This window comes from Schistocerca americana, chromosome 11 (genome assembly GCF_021461395.2).
Source record: "Schistocerca americana isolate TAMUIC-IGC-003095 chromosome 11, iqSchAmer2.1, whole genome shotgun sequence".
Classification (NCBI taxonomy): Eukaryota; Metazoa; Arthropoda; class Insecta; order Orthoptera; family Acrididae; genus Schistocerca; species Schistocerca americana.
In genome coordinates, this window is record NC_060129.1 from 149,812,808 (window position 1) to 149,831,529 (window position 18,722).

At 42.6% G+C, this 18,722-nt stretch overlaps 1 protein-coding gene across 3 annotated transcripts in view; it reads left to right on the forward strand.

Annotated features, from left to right (window-relative positions):
- Positions 1–13,077, forward strand: part of LOC124553665 (zinc finger protein 2 homolog) — a 268,284-nt gene extending 255,207 nt beyond the window's left edge. For all 3 annotated transcript variants that reach the window (XM_047127547.1, XM_047127548.1, XM_047127549.1), the window contains one exon: positions 11,760–13,077. In XM_047127547.1, the coding sequence (XP_046983503.1) occupies positions 11,760–13,022 (1,263 nt within the window). In that variant the 3' untranslated portion in view covers positions 13,023–13,077. The remainder of the gene's footprint in view (positions 1–11,759) is intronic.
- The last annotated feature ends 5,645 nt before the right edge of the window (positions 13,078–18,722 follow it).

The following is an 18,722-nucleotide window of genomic DNA, read 5'->3' on the forward strand; positions in this document are numbered from 1 at the left end:
CTGTCTATACTTTTACAAATAAATTGATAAATTTTTGTCAGCATGACCAGGAAGGATTCAGGATTCACAGTCATAGTAGTGGAAGCTCAAAAACATAAGAAAATAATTTTTTTTACATGTGAAATTTCATCATTTTTTTCGCTCTCTATTGGCTGCATTTGTTGTTGTAAGTACACTTTCCTTCATAAGTAAGAGAGATCCTTCGATGAATTGTGCACAGCATACAAATCACACTTACAGGTGTATGTAACCCCAGGATTTTCCACATGTATTAAAAACTGCAGTAAAAATTGAGATAATCACCAATAAAATTTGAGTTCTTTGTAAACATGAAGTTTAAAATGTAACAGCTCATTCATTATTTCATTAATTACATAAATTCTAGAGTGTCATGCAGCTGTAAGTATGGTTTGTTTGCAGTGCAAAACTCATCCAAGAATCTCTCTTACTTATGAAGAAAAGTGTACGTATAGCAACAAATCCAACCAATAGTAAGAGAAAAAATGATGAAATTTCACATGTAAAGAAAATTTATTTTGGTATGTTTTTGAACTTCCACTGCTATGAGTGTGAATCCTGAATCCTTTCTGGTCATACTGACAAGATTTTATGAATTTATTTGTAAAAATATAGACAGCAGAAATTAAAATGTCCTGTGATGCCTCTCCTGCTCCAAGTTGGTTAGTTAGTTAGGTAGGTAGTTTCGTGTTCCATTGAGGAATAGCACGGAAAAACCGGTATGATGTGGAACGTGTCAAATGCACAAAAAATACGCACAGGAAACAATTTTTTTTTATATTATAGTGTTACGCCTAAATATTTCTATTATCTATCCCATTCCCTTAAATGGCACAAAATGCATGTATTATACCTAGAGATTTATTTACTCATATTCAAGAATTCACCTATGGTATAGAAGGAGTTGTCAAGGAGGTATGATTTCAATTTGTTTTTGAAACTATTACTGCTGTCTGTCAGATATTTTATTTCATCTGGTAATTTTTATAGCAGCATATTTTACCCCTTTCTTTGCGAAAGATAGGTTAAACAAAGGATAGTGTAGGTCTTTCATCTTTCTGGTATTGTAATCATGAATGTCGCTGTTGGTTTTAAACTGATCCATGCTGTTGAGAAAAAAATTCGTTACTGAGTAAATGAACTGTGAAGCAGTTGTAAGAATTCCTAACCTTTTGAGCAGTGAATACCTTTTGCCTAAGTGTTGAGTTTCCCCAGTATATTATTCTGTATGACATCAGAGAGTGGAAGTATGCAAAGTATGTTATCTTACTAATTTATATATCCTCAAAATTGGCAATTATTCTGATTGCAAAAGTTGCTGAACGTAGTCGCTTTAGGAGATCAAAAATATGAATTTTCCCATTATGATTCTCATGTATATGTACACCCAACGACTTAGTATGCTCTACCCTGGCTACTGACTTCTTTTGATGTGTTATGTTTATTGAAGGAATTATACTTTTTGCAGCAGAAAATTGGATGTACTGTGTTTTTTTTTCAAAGTTCAGAGCAAGCCCATTCGCAGAAAACCAATTAATAACTTTTCCAAAGACATTATTTGTATCATTTTCTATCGGACTTCCTTTTACTGGATTAATCATCAGCAAACAGTGCCAGTTCAGCATCTTGTTTCACATAAGAAGGGAGGTCATTCACATATATCAAGAACAGGAGGGGACCCATGATCGAACCTTGTGGAACACTTAATGTAATTTCACCCCAGTTTGATGAAGTGGCAAACTCCTTTGAATCACTTGAAGCATATAGAGAGGCTTTTTGCTTCCTGTTCTGTAGATATGACTTAAACGACTCATATGCTGTTCCATTTATACCGTAGAATTGTAATTTATCTAACATAAGTCGGCCCGTTTGACGTCCTACCCCCCTGAGGACAATGTATGAAAACGTACTTATGCCCTCAGTATGTACAATGTGACACCCGAAATGTGTCGCCATTTTGTTTCTGAATAAACACTTTCCCATCATGACAAACTCAAAGTAGCATATACTAGGGCTATTCAGAAAGTAGGAGACGTTTCCGTCTGACGCCGCAAGGCGCGCGCAGCTCGCGTATATTTTGGTACATGCGTGCGCGGCTGCTCAGTCGGCAGCCATCCGTGACAGCGGGAACGTCTCTGCGCGTCTGGTTTTTTTCGATATTCGAATTTGAAATGTGCGCTCCAATCGAAAATCCCGCCAGTTGTGAGGTGCGGTCTGTGATACGGTTTTTGTTGGAAAAATACCTAAAACCTATAGATATTTACCGTCAACTGTGCGAAGTGTACGGAACAACTTAATGAGTGAATGTTCCATCGGGAAATGGTGCATTCGGATTAAGAATGGCCGAACCAACGTTCATGTTGAAGAGAAGAGTGGACACCCGAGCATTGTGACTGACGATGTTGTTGCTAAAGTTGATGAAACGATTCGTGAAAACCGTCGCTTCAGAATAACGGAGCTTTCGCTTTCTTTCCACAAGTTTCGCGGACTTTTGTTGTTTTGAAATTGTCACTCAAAAGCTAGGCTACCACAAATTTTGTGCACGATGGGTGCCCAAAATGCTTACTGACCACCATAAAGAACAGAGAATGGGGGGCAGCGTTGACATTTCTGGAAGCCTACCACAAACATGGTGATTCATTACCAGATCGAATCGTAACCGGTGGCGAGACTTGGGTGAAACACGTCAATTGCGAGACAAAATTACAGTCCATGGAGTGGCGGCACACAAAGTCTCCCCAGAAACCAAGAACATATTTGCAAACCTTGTCAGCAAGGAAGGTGATGGCGACAGTGTTTTGGGGCAGGCAAGGTGTGCCTCTTATTGATTTTCTCGAACGTGGAGCAACCGTAAATTCTGCCCGGTACTGTTAAACTTTGCACAGCCTTAGAAGAGCAGTTCAAAACAAACGCCGAGGAAATATGACGTCCAAAATTTTGTTTTTGCTCGACAGTGCCCGGCCTCACACGGCAAACCGCACTAAAGAACTCCTTAATGTATTAAAAACTAAAAACCCTTTCGCGCCTTTACTTTGTTCTTCATACTTGTAAATCTGATGATCTGGGGATTATCACACGCGCGCGCTGATTGGCGAGCGCGGTTGGTCAAGCTGCTCATCTTCTTTCTTTTTATCCTCATTTTCCTTTTACGATGAAGGTGATTTTAGCCCGTTGAACATCTCACGTTTTATCCCTATATCTTTATTACCACGATGTCTTTAGACTACGTCCACCAGCCCCCCCCCCCCCCCCTACCCTCCCCAAGCTAACTACTGGCTTTAGGTATAGTTTTAAAAACTCCTGTTGTCATAGGTAGCTTCACATATAAATTTCTTTACTAGCATAACCAACCGTGTGCGGTTATTTTTAGGTTTCATCTCCTATTTAGCTCGTCTCTTGTTCTACCCATTTCATTTTTTGATATACGTTGATCCCCGACCCATGTATAAACTTTCTCGTATTCGTATGCGCATGTGCATAGATAGAGGGTCAGGCTTGTATGAGCGACCATTTGTAGCTGCAGTTTATGGCGGGTCATGGCCCATCGAACATAGGCCGGTGTGAGGTGAAGCGTACACCATTAAGTTATGTAGTGGTTTTGACTTTGTACATATGTACTGTTTGTGTTTTCCTTTTCTTTTACTTTTATAAATGTATAGCTATGGTGTTCTTTTAATCATTGACAAAGGTCTTCTTAGGCACTTGTTGGTTTTGTTGTTGTTTTGAAGAAGGGTTAGTGCTTGGGTGCTTTTTTCGCAATCGAGGCAGGTTTTTAGTTTTAATGTATTAACCAATGATTGCTGACGCGCTGCGATGTTGAAGGTTCTTAAACTCCTTAATTCATTCAAATGGGAAATTTTCCCTGATCTGCCCTACAGCCCCGATCTTGCACCAAGCGACTTCCAGTCGTTTCCCCAGATGGAGAACTGGCTCGCAACGCAGCGCTTTGATCACGACGCGGAATTCCAGGCGGGCCTGACTCACTGGCTGAAGTCTGAGGCGGCAGAATTTTACGACGAAGGTCTTTGAAAGCCTGTCCACCGCTTTGATAAGTGCCTCAATGTGTTTGGTGACTACGTGGAAAAGTAGTATGTCAGTCGCTCTTTCAGATCTATACAATAAAATCTATTTCTTGTACTTAGTTTTTTTTTATGCCAAAACGTTCCCTACGTTCTGAATAGCCCTCGTACTACCATGGAAAACGCTCTGTGCAGAATTGTTCTAGTTCAGCACGTGTTCAGTATGCCCACCAGTTTGATTCGTATGTTCCATCACACAAACACTGATGTTAGAGATGGCACATGTCTCCCGTGATTGGGGAGCCATAATTGTCCGTCATTGAGACGACCTGGAAATCTGAGTGAAATGACCCGCGTGCATGAACCACTGTGTGCTGAAGCTGTGGAGCGAAGTTATTGCGGACCACGCCCAAATAACGTACGCTGTTCACAATTTCTTCAAAGAAGAAAGGTCCAGTAAGTCCACGACTAGAAATTGCGACGTACTTTGTAATCCTAGGAGCTTGATGATTTTCGTTCACACTTGCGGATTTTCAGTACCGCGGAAGCGTACATTTTCTCTGTGAACCACATCGTCCAAATGAAAATGCGCCTTGCCTGAAAACCAGACGTTTAGAGCAACTTGTACCGCTTCAGTATTATCTGGCGAACAGACATGCTTCGGCCGACGGTCGCTTCACTTCCAGTATTGATACTTACCGTCCAAGATGATCTCACAGCCTGTGAATGTTTTCTTGCAAGTGGCCAATCGTGTTGACGAAACCGCTTCTGAGTCCGCAAAACTTTTCGTTTCGTGAAAAAGTAACACAGCTGGTGATCACTGTTGCATTATCGTCCATTGTTGATCATGTTGCAAACAATGGTCTTCTAGCGAAGGTAGAGAAAAATTGTTTCTACCCTCATTAAAACATAGATGTACCACAAGGTAACTTACGTCTGTACATAACTGAATACTATAACTACTGCTGCCGCTGAAAATAATAATAAATACATGCATACTAAGCTCACCATACTCAAGTCAAAGCTGTTCACAGCGTACTTTCTTTGTAGGAAATTTGTCGACCACGTCTTCGTAGTCTAGTTGCTATGTTATGTTAAAATTTGTGGAGAGGACGGCAAGATTGTTACTCGCTCCTGCGACATGGCCGACCGCAAATAATTCTTGAGTCTTGTAAGGAATGAGGAAGAGCACTCGGCCGAATAATTATTGGTTTCAGCTGTTGACAAAAATGTGCGTAGTTCAGTCTCCAAATTGGAAACGTGGTTTTCAAGCAACGCCCTATACAAAGTATTTAGGGGGGGGGGGGGGAGGAGCTTTTTGTCTTTGCTCGACACGTATGCTTAAAACTGAATTACTCCATCATTCAAAACTTTTTGCAAGTCGTCTTCTCTAACACATTTCAATAGTTCACGCTTGCCTCGTTCAGAAAAATTATTTATGAACTCAAAATTGCTTCAAAACTCCTCCAACGATTTTTTGGTTTCTCCTATTCAAATATCAAGCTGTCTATAATAGCCAGGAACGCATTCACCCGCCGGACGCTGGTGGCCGAGCGGTTCTAGGCGCTTCAGTGTGGAACCGCGCGACCGCTACGGTCGCAGGTTCGAATCCTGCCTCGGCAACGGTTGTGTGTGATGTCCTTAGGATAGTTAGGTTTAAGTAGTTCTAAGTTCTAGGGGACTCAGGTGTTAAGTCCCATAGTGCTCACAGCCATTTCTCCCAGAACTGACATAAGCTCTACGCATATGATGTGCTCCGTTTTCAACTAAAAGTTCTATGTGTTTAGGTAGAAAGGGATCGAATCCTGCTATCTCGAAATTTCCATAGTGTCTTCACACAAATCCATAGTTGTGACCTCTGAGCATTAGGACTTGTGTGGAATAGTCCTTGACCACAGCAACAGCCATTTTTAACACGTCCCGCTAATATTTTATCTCTGTATGAAGCTGAGATGTTAATTTCTTATCTATTAACCCCGTGATTTGTCCTGTATCTTTTAAACTTACCTGGCATTTTCTGTGTTCCGCTGAATTTTCATGGGCAGTTAATCGGGATTGACCGATTTTCTAGTCATTAAATCCCTGATCAGGTTTTGCAAACTATGATGTTCCATTAAATAATACACACGAGACAGAAAATGCACTACTCTTGTTTTGAGAGTACGGTATACTAAAAATAGCCTGTTGTTTCTCACCATTCTTCATGGTTCTCAGAAACCAGTCTATATTCAAGTACCTCGAAAAGCCAGTATACTGCCTGCTTGATTTACTCAAATTACAACCCATATTCTGTGCCACATGAACTTGTTTAGAAATATGATCTGGAAGCAATTTATTGTTTATCCAATGTGCAGGATCGTCATAAACTGAACCACTATCATTATTCACTTTGTGAGCGTCCATTAGGTTTGCGGAAATAACTGTTCCTGCGTCATGGTTATTGTTTGTAATATAGGGAACGCCTGATTCAGGTAAACTACAAGCCGCTCTATTGTGACCACATTATTACACTGATGTTCCTAGACTCGAACTCGAGTTGGGACTAGCTGGCAGTGTTCGATTTTTAAACAACACGTCGACTTTCGCACTCTTTCTCACAATTTGCTCTTTCTTTATCACCTTAACTTTCCAGAGTTTTCGGTACTGAGAGTTGGTTACTTTTCTGCAAATGTTACTCATTTAAATTAGTACTAAAATACAAATCACAACCTAAACACTAAACAAGTACAGTTTCAAATGTTACAATGTGACCAGCTGTTAGAATGAGTGGCGGCATTTTCTCAGAATTTGAAGTTTGAGTGGGCATTGTTGCGTGGCGACGCAACCTACTCATATGACAGTGTTAACGGCGTGTCCCACCACAAAGCTTAATTGCGAGCAACGAGATTTGCCTTCCTTACCTATATATCTCACGAGAAGGTACGACGCTATATAAAGTGAATAATGGCCATAATGTCACGACATACTGTCATTACTGAAACAAAAGCCTGACCTTTTCCCGTTGCCTGAAATACCAATCATTAAATTTAATCCTAGAACGGTCCGGCTGGGTCTGTGAGACCCACTGGTTTTTGTTTCACTGAATTTATATTCTTATAGTTGCTGATTTGACTCGAGCGCCCTGATACCTTCCTGAAACAGCCGAGAGAAAGCATTATTGTCGTGAATAAGGTTTTTCTTTGTTTAGTCATTGTTTGAAAGTCTTTCAAAAAGCGAGCAGGTCTGTCAGACCCAGCCCGACCGGTTACGTAACTACTTTCTGCCGGTGCAACCCCATTTTTATTTTTGTGTATCATTGAGTAACTAGTTCTTTTGTGCACTATATGTGGTGTCCCCGGTAGCTGAGTGGTCAGCGCGACAGACTGTCAATCCTAAGGGCCCGGGTTCGATTCCCGGCTGGGTCGGAGATTTTCTCCGCTCAGGGAGACAAGGCTACAAACGAAGATGTCCTCAGAAGAGTGAAAGAAAACAGATCTCTTTGGCGAAATATACAGAAAAGAAGAATAACCTTCATAGGTCACATTTTACGGCATAACAATTTCATTAAGAGAATATTAGAAGGAATCATTGAAGGAAGAACTCGCCGAGGACGACCTAGATTAAGCTACATTCAACAAGTAATAAATGACATCGGGTGCCAGACCTATGCAGATATGAAGAAGAAAGTTGACAAAAGAACGGAATGGCGTGCTGCTGCCAACCAACCTGTGGGTTGATAACCGAAGAAGAAGAGAAGAGGGACTGGGTGTTGTGTTGTCCTAATCATCATCATTTCATCCCCATCGACGCGCAAGTCGCCGAAGTGGCGTCACATCGAAAGACTTGCACCAGGCGAGCAGTCTACCCGACGGGAGGCCGTAGCCACATGACATTTCATTTCAACACCGAATTGTCATTATCAGTAGTCTGCATGGCAAGAGAAAGTCTTTCTTACAGTGAAATTTGCAAAATTTTGTATGATGATCAGACTGAAGCAGACGATTCTGATGCGGACCCAGACTTCGAAATAAACAGTTATCATGACAGCAATAGTAAAATAAGTGCTGATGAAGAGGAAGATGTTCAGTCATCTGCCGACACCGATGCACCTGCTATTGCTGATTCAAGTAAAGCTCCTCTAACTGTCTCAGGTACGTCACCTATACGCTATTACAAAGGAAGGAATGAAGCAACTAAATGGCGAAAAACGTGTTTCGCATAAAGCGTTCGAACAAGACGTCACAACATAATTACAATGCATTTGCATGGAAGTATTCGATCTGCGATGGATGTACATTCACCGCTAGAATCATGGCAGTTATTTCTTAGCAATGCATTGATTGATACAGTTCTTGAATCAACCAATATCTATATTGATTCAGTTCAAAACAATTATGCAAGTGACCTGGACATGACTAGGCCTACCAGTTTTGATGAACTGAAGGCATATTTTGGTCCACTTTACTTAGCTGGGACATTGCATCGCGGTAAAATGAATATTGAAGACTTTTGGAATGCAGATGGGACAGGAATAGAAATCTTTCGTGCCAGTATGTCGATGAAGAGGTTCAGATTTTTGACTCGTCATATCAGGTGTGACAACATCAATACAAGGGAAGAAAGAAAGCACAAGATAACCTTGCTGCCATAAGAACCATTCTTAATATGTTTGTCTCCAACTGCAAAGCATATTTTGCTCCGTCAGAAAACGTTACTTTGGACGAAATGCTCGTTCCATACAGAGGCAGGTGCAGGTTCAGGATGTATATCCCAAATAAACCTACCAAGTATGGGATCAAGGTCTTCATCCTGGCTTGTTCTAAAACGTACTACTTAAAACATTTGGAAGTTTATGCAGGTGCACAACTCCAAGGACCGTACAAAGTCAGTAATAAGGCAGATGACCCGAGTAAAAGGGTCTGGAAGAAATCTGACGATAGTTTATTGGTTTACTTCTTACTCAATCGTCAAAAAACTATTGCAATAAAAGAATATTACTGTTGTTAGTCCGTTAAAAAAAATAAGCCGGAACTACCGTTTGACTTTTTACCCAAAAAGTCTAAGGAAGAGTACTCAAGCATGTTTGGATTTCAGGAAGATGTCACATTACTTCCATATGTAACAAAACGGAACAAATCAGTACTCCTTTTGTCGTCAATGCACCATGACGATGAAATTGCCAGTGACAGTGGTGGAAAGAAAAAACCAAGTATAATAACGTACTACAACAAAACCAAGAGCGGCGTAGACGCCGTTGATGCTATGTGTGGTGAATATACTGTTGCTGGAGGGACAAGACGGTGGCCTCTGCATCTCTTTTTTCAGTTGTTGAACACTGCAGCTCTCAATGGCTACATTGTGTTCAAAACAAAACAAAAAATGTATCAGTTAGACGAGAATACCTCAGAACACTAGGAAAGTCTCTCATAACACTATACTTGACAATGCGCGCAACCCAACCCACCATCCCGCCGCCCGATATTCGCAGGCTTGCCTCTAACCTCTCCACTACCGAAGAAGAAAGAATAGTCGAAGACCCACAATCAGGGAAAAGGGGAAGATGCTACAAATGCAAGGACAGCAAAACTAAATACTTTTGCAAAGTTTGGAAATTGTGATTATGCTTGACGCATGCAGAAATGGTTTGCGGCGACTGTTTTGAAAAGTGATAACTGTAGAGGAAGATATTTCACGAACTATTCTTCAAATTCGTGATTTCCAATTATACAACGAAAGTTCATCATTTTTGCTTCTTACTCCTACAAGTTACTCTCATTTATATACTTATTTCAGTCAAATTTACTTGTATTTTCAGTTTACTGACATTTAGTACTACAAAAATGTATATGTTTCAGTTCAGAAAGCTGAACTAATGTCACTGTAGCATTTACTAGTACGTAATCAAAATAAAAATTCGACATTTGATCTAAACATACTATTTGTCATTTGTTACAAGTGATTTATTTGTTGGGTCCAACAGACCCAGCCCGACCATTCTTGACATTAGTTTTCGCCCGGCCGTTCTAGGGTTAAACTGTTTGTTGCCGATGCTATACCCATTTCATTGTGGTTTAAGTCCGCACTCCTTTACAAGATGGTGAATGAAATGTTAAAAAAAAAAAAAAAAAAAACAGTAACAGCGTATAAAATCCGCCGCCATAGGCAGCTGCCTAGACTGCATTGGCCTAAATACCGTCATTACTGAAACAAAACATGACCTTTTTCCTTTGCCTGACTACACCATTCATGAAATTTAAGCTGTTTGTTGCCGATTGTATACCCATGTCATTGTGTCAGTGCGTCTGGTCCCCGAAGTGTGCAGACTTTTTGTCTCCGTGCCAAGTTGCAATTTTGCCCGTACATCACGTAGGAGGTGTACAAGCCATGTGTTTAATACTTCTTCCAATACGTCTTAAACAATAGAGGAGCCAGTCGACAAAACAGTCGAAGTCTATCACAGATTTGGAGTTATTCAGGTATCACCTTGCCCACTTTCACTAATTCGTGCATCCACAATACAGGGTGTTACAAAAAGGTACGGCCAAACTTTCAGGAAACATTCCTCACACACAAATAAAGAAAAGATGTTATGTGGACATGTGTTCGGAAACGCTTAATTTCCGTGTTAGAGCTCATTTTAGTTTTGTCAGTATGTACTGTACTTCCTCGATTCTGATGATCAAATTGTAAATCAACATGTGTGGGCTGACGAGAATCCGCACACAATTGTGCAATCACGTCATCAACACGGATTTTTTGTGAACGTTTGGGCAGGCATTGTTGGTGATGTCTCGATTGGGCCCCATGTTCTTCCACCTACGCTCAATGGAGCACGTTATCATGATTTCATACGGGATACTCTACCTGTGCTGCTAGAACATGTGCCTTTACGACACAACATGTGGTTCATGCACGATGGAGCTCCTGCACATTTCAGACACAGTATTCCTACGCTTCTCAAGAACAGATTTGGTGACCGATGGATTGGTAGAGGCGGACCAATTCCGTGGCCTCCACGCTCTCCTGACCCCAACCCTCTTGACTTTCATTTATGGGGGCATTTGAAAGCTCTCGTCTACGCAACCCCGGTACGAAATGTAGAGACTCTTCGTGCTCGTATTGTGGACGGCTGTGATACAATACGCCATTCTCCAGGGCTGCATCAGCGCATCAGGGATTCCGTGCGACGGAGGGTGGATGCATGTATCCTCGCTAACGGAGGACATTTTGAAAAAGTCACGCTGGTACGTTCTGTTGCTGTGTGTTTCCATTCCATGATTAATGTGATTTGAAGAGAAGTAATAAAATGAGCTCTAACATGGAAAGTAAGCGTTTCCGGACACATGTCCACATAACATATTTTCTTTCTTTGTGTTTGAGGAATGTTTCCTGAAAATTTGGCCGTACCTTTTTGTAACACCCTGTGTAAGGGTCTAATGAATGTGAGATATTAAGACATCATTTTTCCTAATGCGTATACACAGCTTGATTAAGACACGTGTGTCACCCAGCTAGGTAAGTCTACTTATGTTAAATCAACTGTTTGGCCCCTCAGTACATTTTTCTGTTACATGTGTAAGTATGAAAATATCGTCTAGACAACACGTTTTGATGTTAAGATTGTGTACAGTTTTGCTCCATCCTGTTTTCTGACACTCGTCAATAGAGCCTAGCGATACACAGTTATACTGGTACTGTAAAATTTTTAACAAAGGAACTAGCAGTTGTCTCGGTTCGTTGCAGGTGCACCTGACGATCCACAAGCGGCTGCACTCGGACGAGCGGCCGTACGGCTGCGAGGTGTGCGGCAAGGCGTTCCGGCAGTCGGTGCACCTGCAGATCCACCTGCGCCAGCACACCGGCTACCGGCCCTTCAGCTGCGACGTGTGCGGCCGGACCTTCACGGACCGCACCGGCCTCAACAGGCACAAGGCGGTGCACTCGAGGGACCACCCGTTCGCCTGCGACACCTGCGGCAGGTCCTTCCGCGACGAGGACGGCCTGCGCGAGCACCGCACCCACAACACCTGCGCCGCCGGCCCCTTCTCGTGCGACAAGTGCGGCAGGTCGTTCGCGGACCCGTTCGCGCTCAAGCGGCACCTGCGGGTGCACGAGAGCAAGAAGCGGAAGCCGTGCGACGTGTGCGGCGACGGCGGCGCCGGGGGCCGGGCGTGCCGGCACGACAAGCCCTACGTGTGCAAGGTGTGCGGCAGGGACTTCGCGCGCGCGTCCTCGCTCAAGCGGCACGTGTCCGTCCACACGGTGGCCAGGACTTTCGAGTGCGCGAGCTGCCACAGGAGGTTCAAGTGGGAGAGCAGCCTCTGCGCGCACAAGTGCGGGCTCGACACCACCCCGAAGCAGTTCTCCTGCGACGTCTGCGGCAAGCGGTTCCGCTTCCGGCACAACGCCGAAGCCCACCGCAAGGTCCACACGGGCGAGAGCACCCACTCGTGCGAGGTGTGCGGGAAGCTGTGCAACTCTGCGGCCAACTTGAGGAGCCACTACACCGTCCACAGCGAAGAGCGGCCGTACACCTGCGAGACCTGCGGCAAGGGCTTCCGGCGCAGTGGGAACCTGGTGGCTCACCGGAAGACGCACCTCACTGCTGGCCGCGACTACGGACTCAGTCCCGTGACTTTCGACACCGTCAGCAACGTCCGGGAGCACGCCAGTTCGTCGCTGGCTGCTCCGCCGTTGCCCGACGACAACAGTGCCTTTAGTAGTGCATTGTTTTACGAGTGTACCATCTGTCGGAGTTCTTTTACTGACGCTATTAGTTACTGGAGGCACGTAGGTGAACACTCTGGTAATCCTAAGGTGGGCATCGCTGGTGGCCACAGTGAAGCGATGTACACTGCACCGCCTGGTGAAGCGACGTACACTGCACCGCCTGGTGTTAGCTTGGAAGCTGCCCTCGACCGTGACACGCAGCCTGTTAACAGTGCCTTTACTTGTGAACCAGAAATGGTAATACCTGTAGGTCCAGAAATTGTACATATGTATTGATTACAGTCTAAATGTGCTATTGTACTTGGTAAAGAATATAGCGGAAATAACAATACCACACAGCTCAAAATTTTTGATGACTGCTCTTTTTGTGGATACGTGCCGATATATCACCTACATCAACACACTGCAAGCCAGCTTTCAGTCTGTAGCGAATGGTACCATCTGTCGGAGCTCTTTTACTGACGCCATTAGTTACTGGAGGCACGTAGGTGAACACTCTGGTAATCATAAGGTGGGCGTGACCGGTGGCCACAGTGAAGCGACATACACTGCACCGCCTGGTGTTAGCTTGGAAGCTGCCCTCGACCGTGACACGCAGCCTGTTGACAGTGCCTTTACTTGTGAACCAGAAATGGTAGTACCTGTAGGTCCAGAAATTGTAAATATGTATTGATCACAGTCTAAATGCAATATGTCACACTTGTGATATTGTTCTCAGTAAAGAATATAGTGGAAATGACCAGACCACTCAGCTCAAAATTTTTGACCACTGCTCTTTTTGTGGATACGTGCCGATATATCACCTATATCAACACACTGCAAGCCAGCTTTCAGTCTGTAGCGAATGATACTTCTGGTAGCATTAGCTTTATCCCTCTTCAAATGGTTCAAATGGCTCTGAGCACTATGGGACTTAACTTCTGAGGCCATCAGTCCCCTAGAACTTAGAACTACTTAAACCTAACTACCCTAAAGACATCACACACATCCATGCCCGAGGCAGGATTCGAACCTGCGACCGTAGCAGTCACTCAGTTCCAGACTGTAGCGCCTAGAACCGCACAGCCACTCCGGCCTGCTTTATCCCTCTTCCCTCGTTCCATTTACGAATGATGCATAGCAGTAACGACTGTCGGTAAGCCACTTTATCGCCTCTTATTTATCTGATTGTCTTGCAGTGCGCATTTCACAAGGTGTTAGTCAGCACTTTTTTTCTAAAAAAAAAAGTTTGAGGGTACTCCAACATTGTATATAATGCAGCGAAAATGACATAACTGAAGCATGAGATAGCACCCGTCTGATTTTAGCCATGACCTCATCAACACGTTGAACTACCAAAATACACAAATAGAAAGAAAATCATGGTATCGGACTCTTCAGTTGACTTTAAACCTCAAATGAAGCAGGCGATACCGAGAAACACCCAAACATACAAGAGAATGTGGTATCGAACACTTCAGTTTACATCACCTCAAATGAAGCATGCGATTCCCATCAACCCCTGAACAACAACAGAAAATCGTATCTTACACTAACACCGGCCGGAGTGGCCGAGCGGTTCTAGGTGCTACAGTCTGGAGCTGCGCGGCCGCTACGGTCGCAGGTTCGAACCCTGCCTCAGGCATGGATGTGTGTGATGTCCTTAGGTTAGTTAGGTTTAAGTAGTTCTAAGTTCTAGGGGACTGATGACCTCAGAAGTTAAGTCCCATAGTGCTCAGAGCCATTTGAACCATTTATCGTACACTTCAATTGACCTATAATACACCTCAAATGAAACAGGTGAGTCCAATCAACCCTCCGAAATACAAAACAATACAAGGAAATATTACCGAACACATATTTTAACCTACAAAACACCACTAAAAGACACAATACAACAAAAACCATTCACACCTATCATCAACAACAATAGAGTGAACATTACAAAAATCTTTTGTAACCTTGTTTGGCTCCCAAAATGACATAGATGATGGGTGGTATCCCGTGCTTCAACTGACCCAATTTTTAATACAGCTGAAAATTTATTTAATTATAAAACTTACATTAATACAGTAGTATTACAACAGTTTCCAAACTGACTTTAGTTCATGGCTGCTGTAGTCTTCACGCCTTCTTAGTTTACTCTTGCTATCAGTAGCAAGATGCCTGCTTGGCGTTTGAGCGTACGTATATCCGTTTAGCACTACCATCGCCCACTATTAGCGGGCGAGGGTACTACATGTTTGTTGAACTGGTTGCCAGCAGTTCAGTTACCGAGAACGATTGCTGCAGCTTCAAAGTGCTTGAAACAGTCAATGACATCGCTTTTCCCACCAAAAACTACACTGGTATCGTTCGTATTACAATTAGCAACACGAAAAAATGAAATAAAAAATTTACGTCCGTGAAATAAATCTTTGGCTATCTTCCAAGTTCTCAACATCATAAAAAAATTACTTTGTCGACGAAAAAGTTTAGGGGTACGCATCCCCCAGCGTTCCCCCAGAAAAACAGCACTGTTGTTAGTAGGAAAAGTATTGTGTTGCCCTTTTCTTCCTCAAAACGTACTCTTCGCATTTCAGCAGCTCAGGATTGTTAACTACAAGTGCCTCTGTTGTAGTTAATGCAGCATTACCTTAATTGTTTTTTGCTTACTGAACTGTCCCATGATGACACTCACTGCTCTTCCATGGATCTCTCTACCTTTCTATGAATCGAACTTATTGTGGATTCCAGACTGATGGACAGAACTTAAGAATCGGTTGCATGGGTGTTTTATAAGCCACTTACTTCGTGAATTAATTAAATTTAATTAAGGTTCTCCCATTGAATCTCAGTATGGCATATACTGTTCTCAGTTTGTTTTTTGTGGCCATTCCACTTAAGGTCGTCACTCAGGATTGTTACTCTTATGTCTGTTATGGTAGTTATTACTTCCAGTGATGTACTATATCCCAAATAACTTAACAAACAGTAATGGATCTCCTGCACAGTATGCTACAGGGTGTTTCAAAAATGACCGGTATATTTGAAACGGCAATAAAAACTAAACGAGCAGCGATAGAAATACACCGTTTGTTGCAATATGCTTGGGACAACAGTACATTTTCAGGCGGACAAACTTTCAAAATTACAGTAGTTACAATTTTCAACAACAGATGGCGCTGCATGTGATGTGAAAGATATAGAAGACAACGCAGTCTGTGGGTGCGCCATTCTGTATGTCGTCTTTCTGCTGTAAGCGTGTGCTTTTCACAACGTGCAAGTGTGCTGTAGACAACATGGTTTATTCCTTAGAACAGAGGATTTTTCTGGTGTTGGAATTCCACCGCCTAGAACACAGTGTTGTTGCAACAAGACGAAGTTTTCAACGGAGGTTTAATGTAACCAAAGGACCGAAAAGCGATACAATAAAGGATCTGTTTGAAAAATTTCAACGGACTGGGAACGTGACGGATGAACATGCTGGAAAGGTAGAGCGACCGCGTACGGCAACCACAGAGGGCAACGCGCAGCTAGTGCAGCAGGTGATCCAACAGCGGCCTCAGGTTTCTGTTCGCCGTGTTGCAGCTGCGGTCCAAATGACGCCAACGTCCACGTATCGTCTCATGCACCAGAGTTTACACCTCTATCCATACAAAATTCAAACGCGGCAACCCCTCAGCGCCGCTACCATTGCTGCACGAGAGACATTCGCTAACGATATAGTGCACAGGATTGATGATGGCGATATGCATGTGGGCAGCATTTGGTTTACTGACGAAGCTTATTTTTACCTGGACGGCTTCGTCAATAAACAGAACTGGCGCATATGGGGAACCGAAAAGCCCCATGTTGCAGTCCCATCGTCCCTGCACCCTCAAAAAGTACTGGTCTGGGCCGCCATTTCTTCCAAAGGAATCATTGGCCCATTTTTCAGATCCGAAACGATTACTGCATCACGCTATCTGGACATTCTTCGTGAATTTGTGGCGGTACAAACTGCCTTAGACGACACTGCGAACACCTCGTGGTTTATGCAAGATGGTGCCCGGCCACATCACACGGCCGACGTCTTTAATTTCCTGAATGAATATTTCGATGATCGTGTGATTGTTTTGGGCTATCCGAAACATACAGGAGGTGGCGTGGATTGGCCTCCCTATTCGCCAGACATGAACCCCTGTGACTTCTTTCTGTGGGGACACTTGAAAGACCAGGTGTACCGCCAGAATCCAGAAACAATTGAACAGCTGAAGCAGTACATCTCATCTGCATGTGAAGCCATTCCGCCAGACACGTTGTCAAAGGTTTCGGGTAATTTCATTCAGAGACTACGCCATATTATTGCTACACATGGTGGATATGTGGAAAATATCGTACTATAGAGTTTCCCAGACCGCAGCGCCATCTGTTGTTGAAAATTGTAACTACTGTAATTTCGAAAGTTTGTCCGCCTGAAAATGTACTGTTGTCCCAAGCATATTGCAACAAACGGTGTATTTCTATCGCTGCTCGTTTAGTTTTTATTGCCGTTTCAAATATACCGGTCATTTTTGAAACACCTTGTATATTGTTTACGTTCAGAGTCAACAGCTACTGTGTTCACCAGTTGCTCACCCTCTACAAGTCTTCCTGCACTTCACTACAGTTCTGTGGCGTTGCTTTCTTCCTATAGACAACAATATCATCCGTGAACAGCCTCATGGATCCTTCAGTGCTACACAGACTGTAAGCAGTAATGGCTCCCAATACGTGCATGTTTAGTTTTACCTGCTTGGAATAAAGTCATGAATCTCGACTGGTATCTGATAAGCTCGTATTTTGTTCAGTACATTAAGGTCCAGAACTGTATAAAATTCTTTGTGCATGGCACCATCAGCGCCAGTGTCAGTGGCACTCTGGATCTCAAGGGCTAGTATTTCAGTAGTATATTTGATATCGAGGACATCTGAAGTTTTAAAATAGATAAGGAAAATGTGTGTGTTCATCTTGTGTAAAGAAAGTGAATACATCACACAGTTACAGATTCTGTAAGACTCTTGCATTCTAATCCTATATCCAGTCCATTGTACTGTGATAGAAATTTCCTGTGTCTGTTGCAAATGAGAGATGTGTTGTAGTGGTGACTTTCAAATATTTTTTATAGTATTTTATTGTTCAAGGTTTTATAGCCATATAATTAAGGTTGGTTTGTGGTTTTGAAGGGACCAGACTACAGGGGCCATCAATCCCATATAATTAAGAATGACACAAAAATTAATGAATTTCAAATATTGATCAAGATTTAATGTTTTCACTAATGTTTCATGGAAGTTATGAAATTATATGAATTGTACAGAGACGATGATTGCTGTATGATTAACCTGTCAATCAAATATTGATGGCACATGGGCGAATTGCTCAGTTGAGCCTCTGTGATGAGATCTGTGTGTTTGTGAGGGGAAATTGTGAAAGGAAATCTCATGACAAACTGCTTCATTTTGTTATGTTACTGAAAGGGAAGAACAGACTTCAGTGGAAATTTTGGATCCATCCTGCTAGGGAAAATATGGACTATTTTCACCATTTTTATGACTATTACAATTTTTTAAGTATTTTAGAGCATCAGTGTCCTCTTTTGATGATTTTAACAAATGAAATAAGTAATTTAGCAACAGTGGAAAGACTCATGGAAACACTGAGGTAAACAAAGGATTATTTGTATATGCTTTTGATTAGTACACTGCGTCCAGAATTCCAAATAGCAGCGTACCAATCTATATCAGTAATCGAAAGTTCTATAGCAAAAATAATTTAGATGCACAAAAGACCATACCTCAGAGAACCACATACAAAGAAGCATTTGATCAACAATGAAATGTACAAAGAGAACAAATGCAGAACTGCATAGCAAATCAGCACCTTGATTTAGCCACAGCGCTGAAATGCCCAGTATGTAAGGTCAAAAGCAGCTGAACTGCCATAGTCACTGTTAGGTTACTTAGATGTACATTCACAAATGCATTATAGGGATCA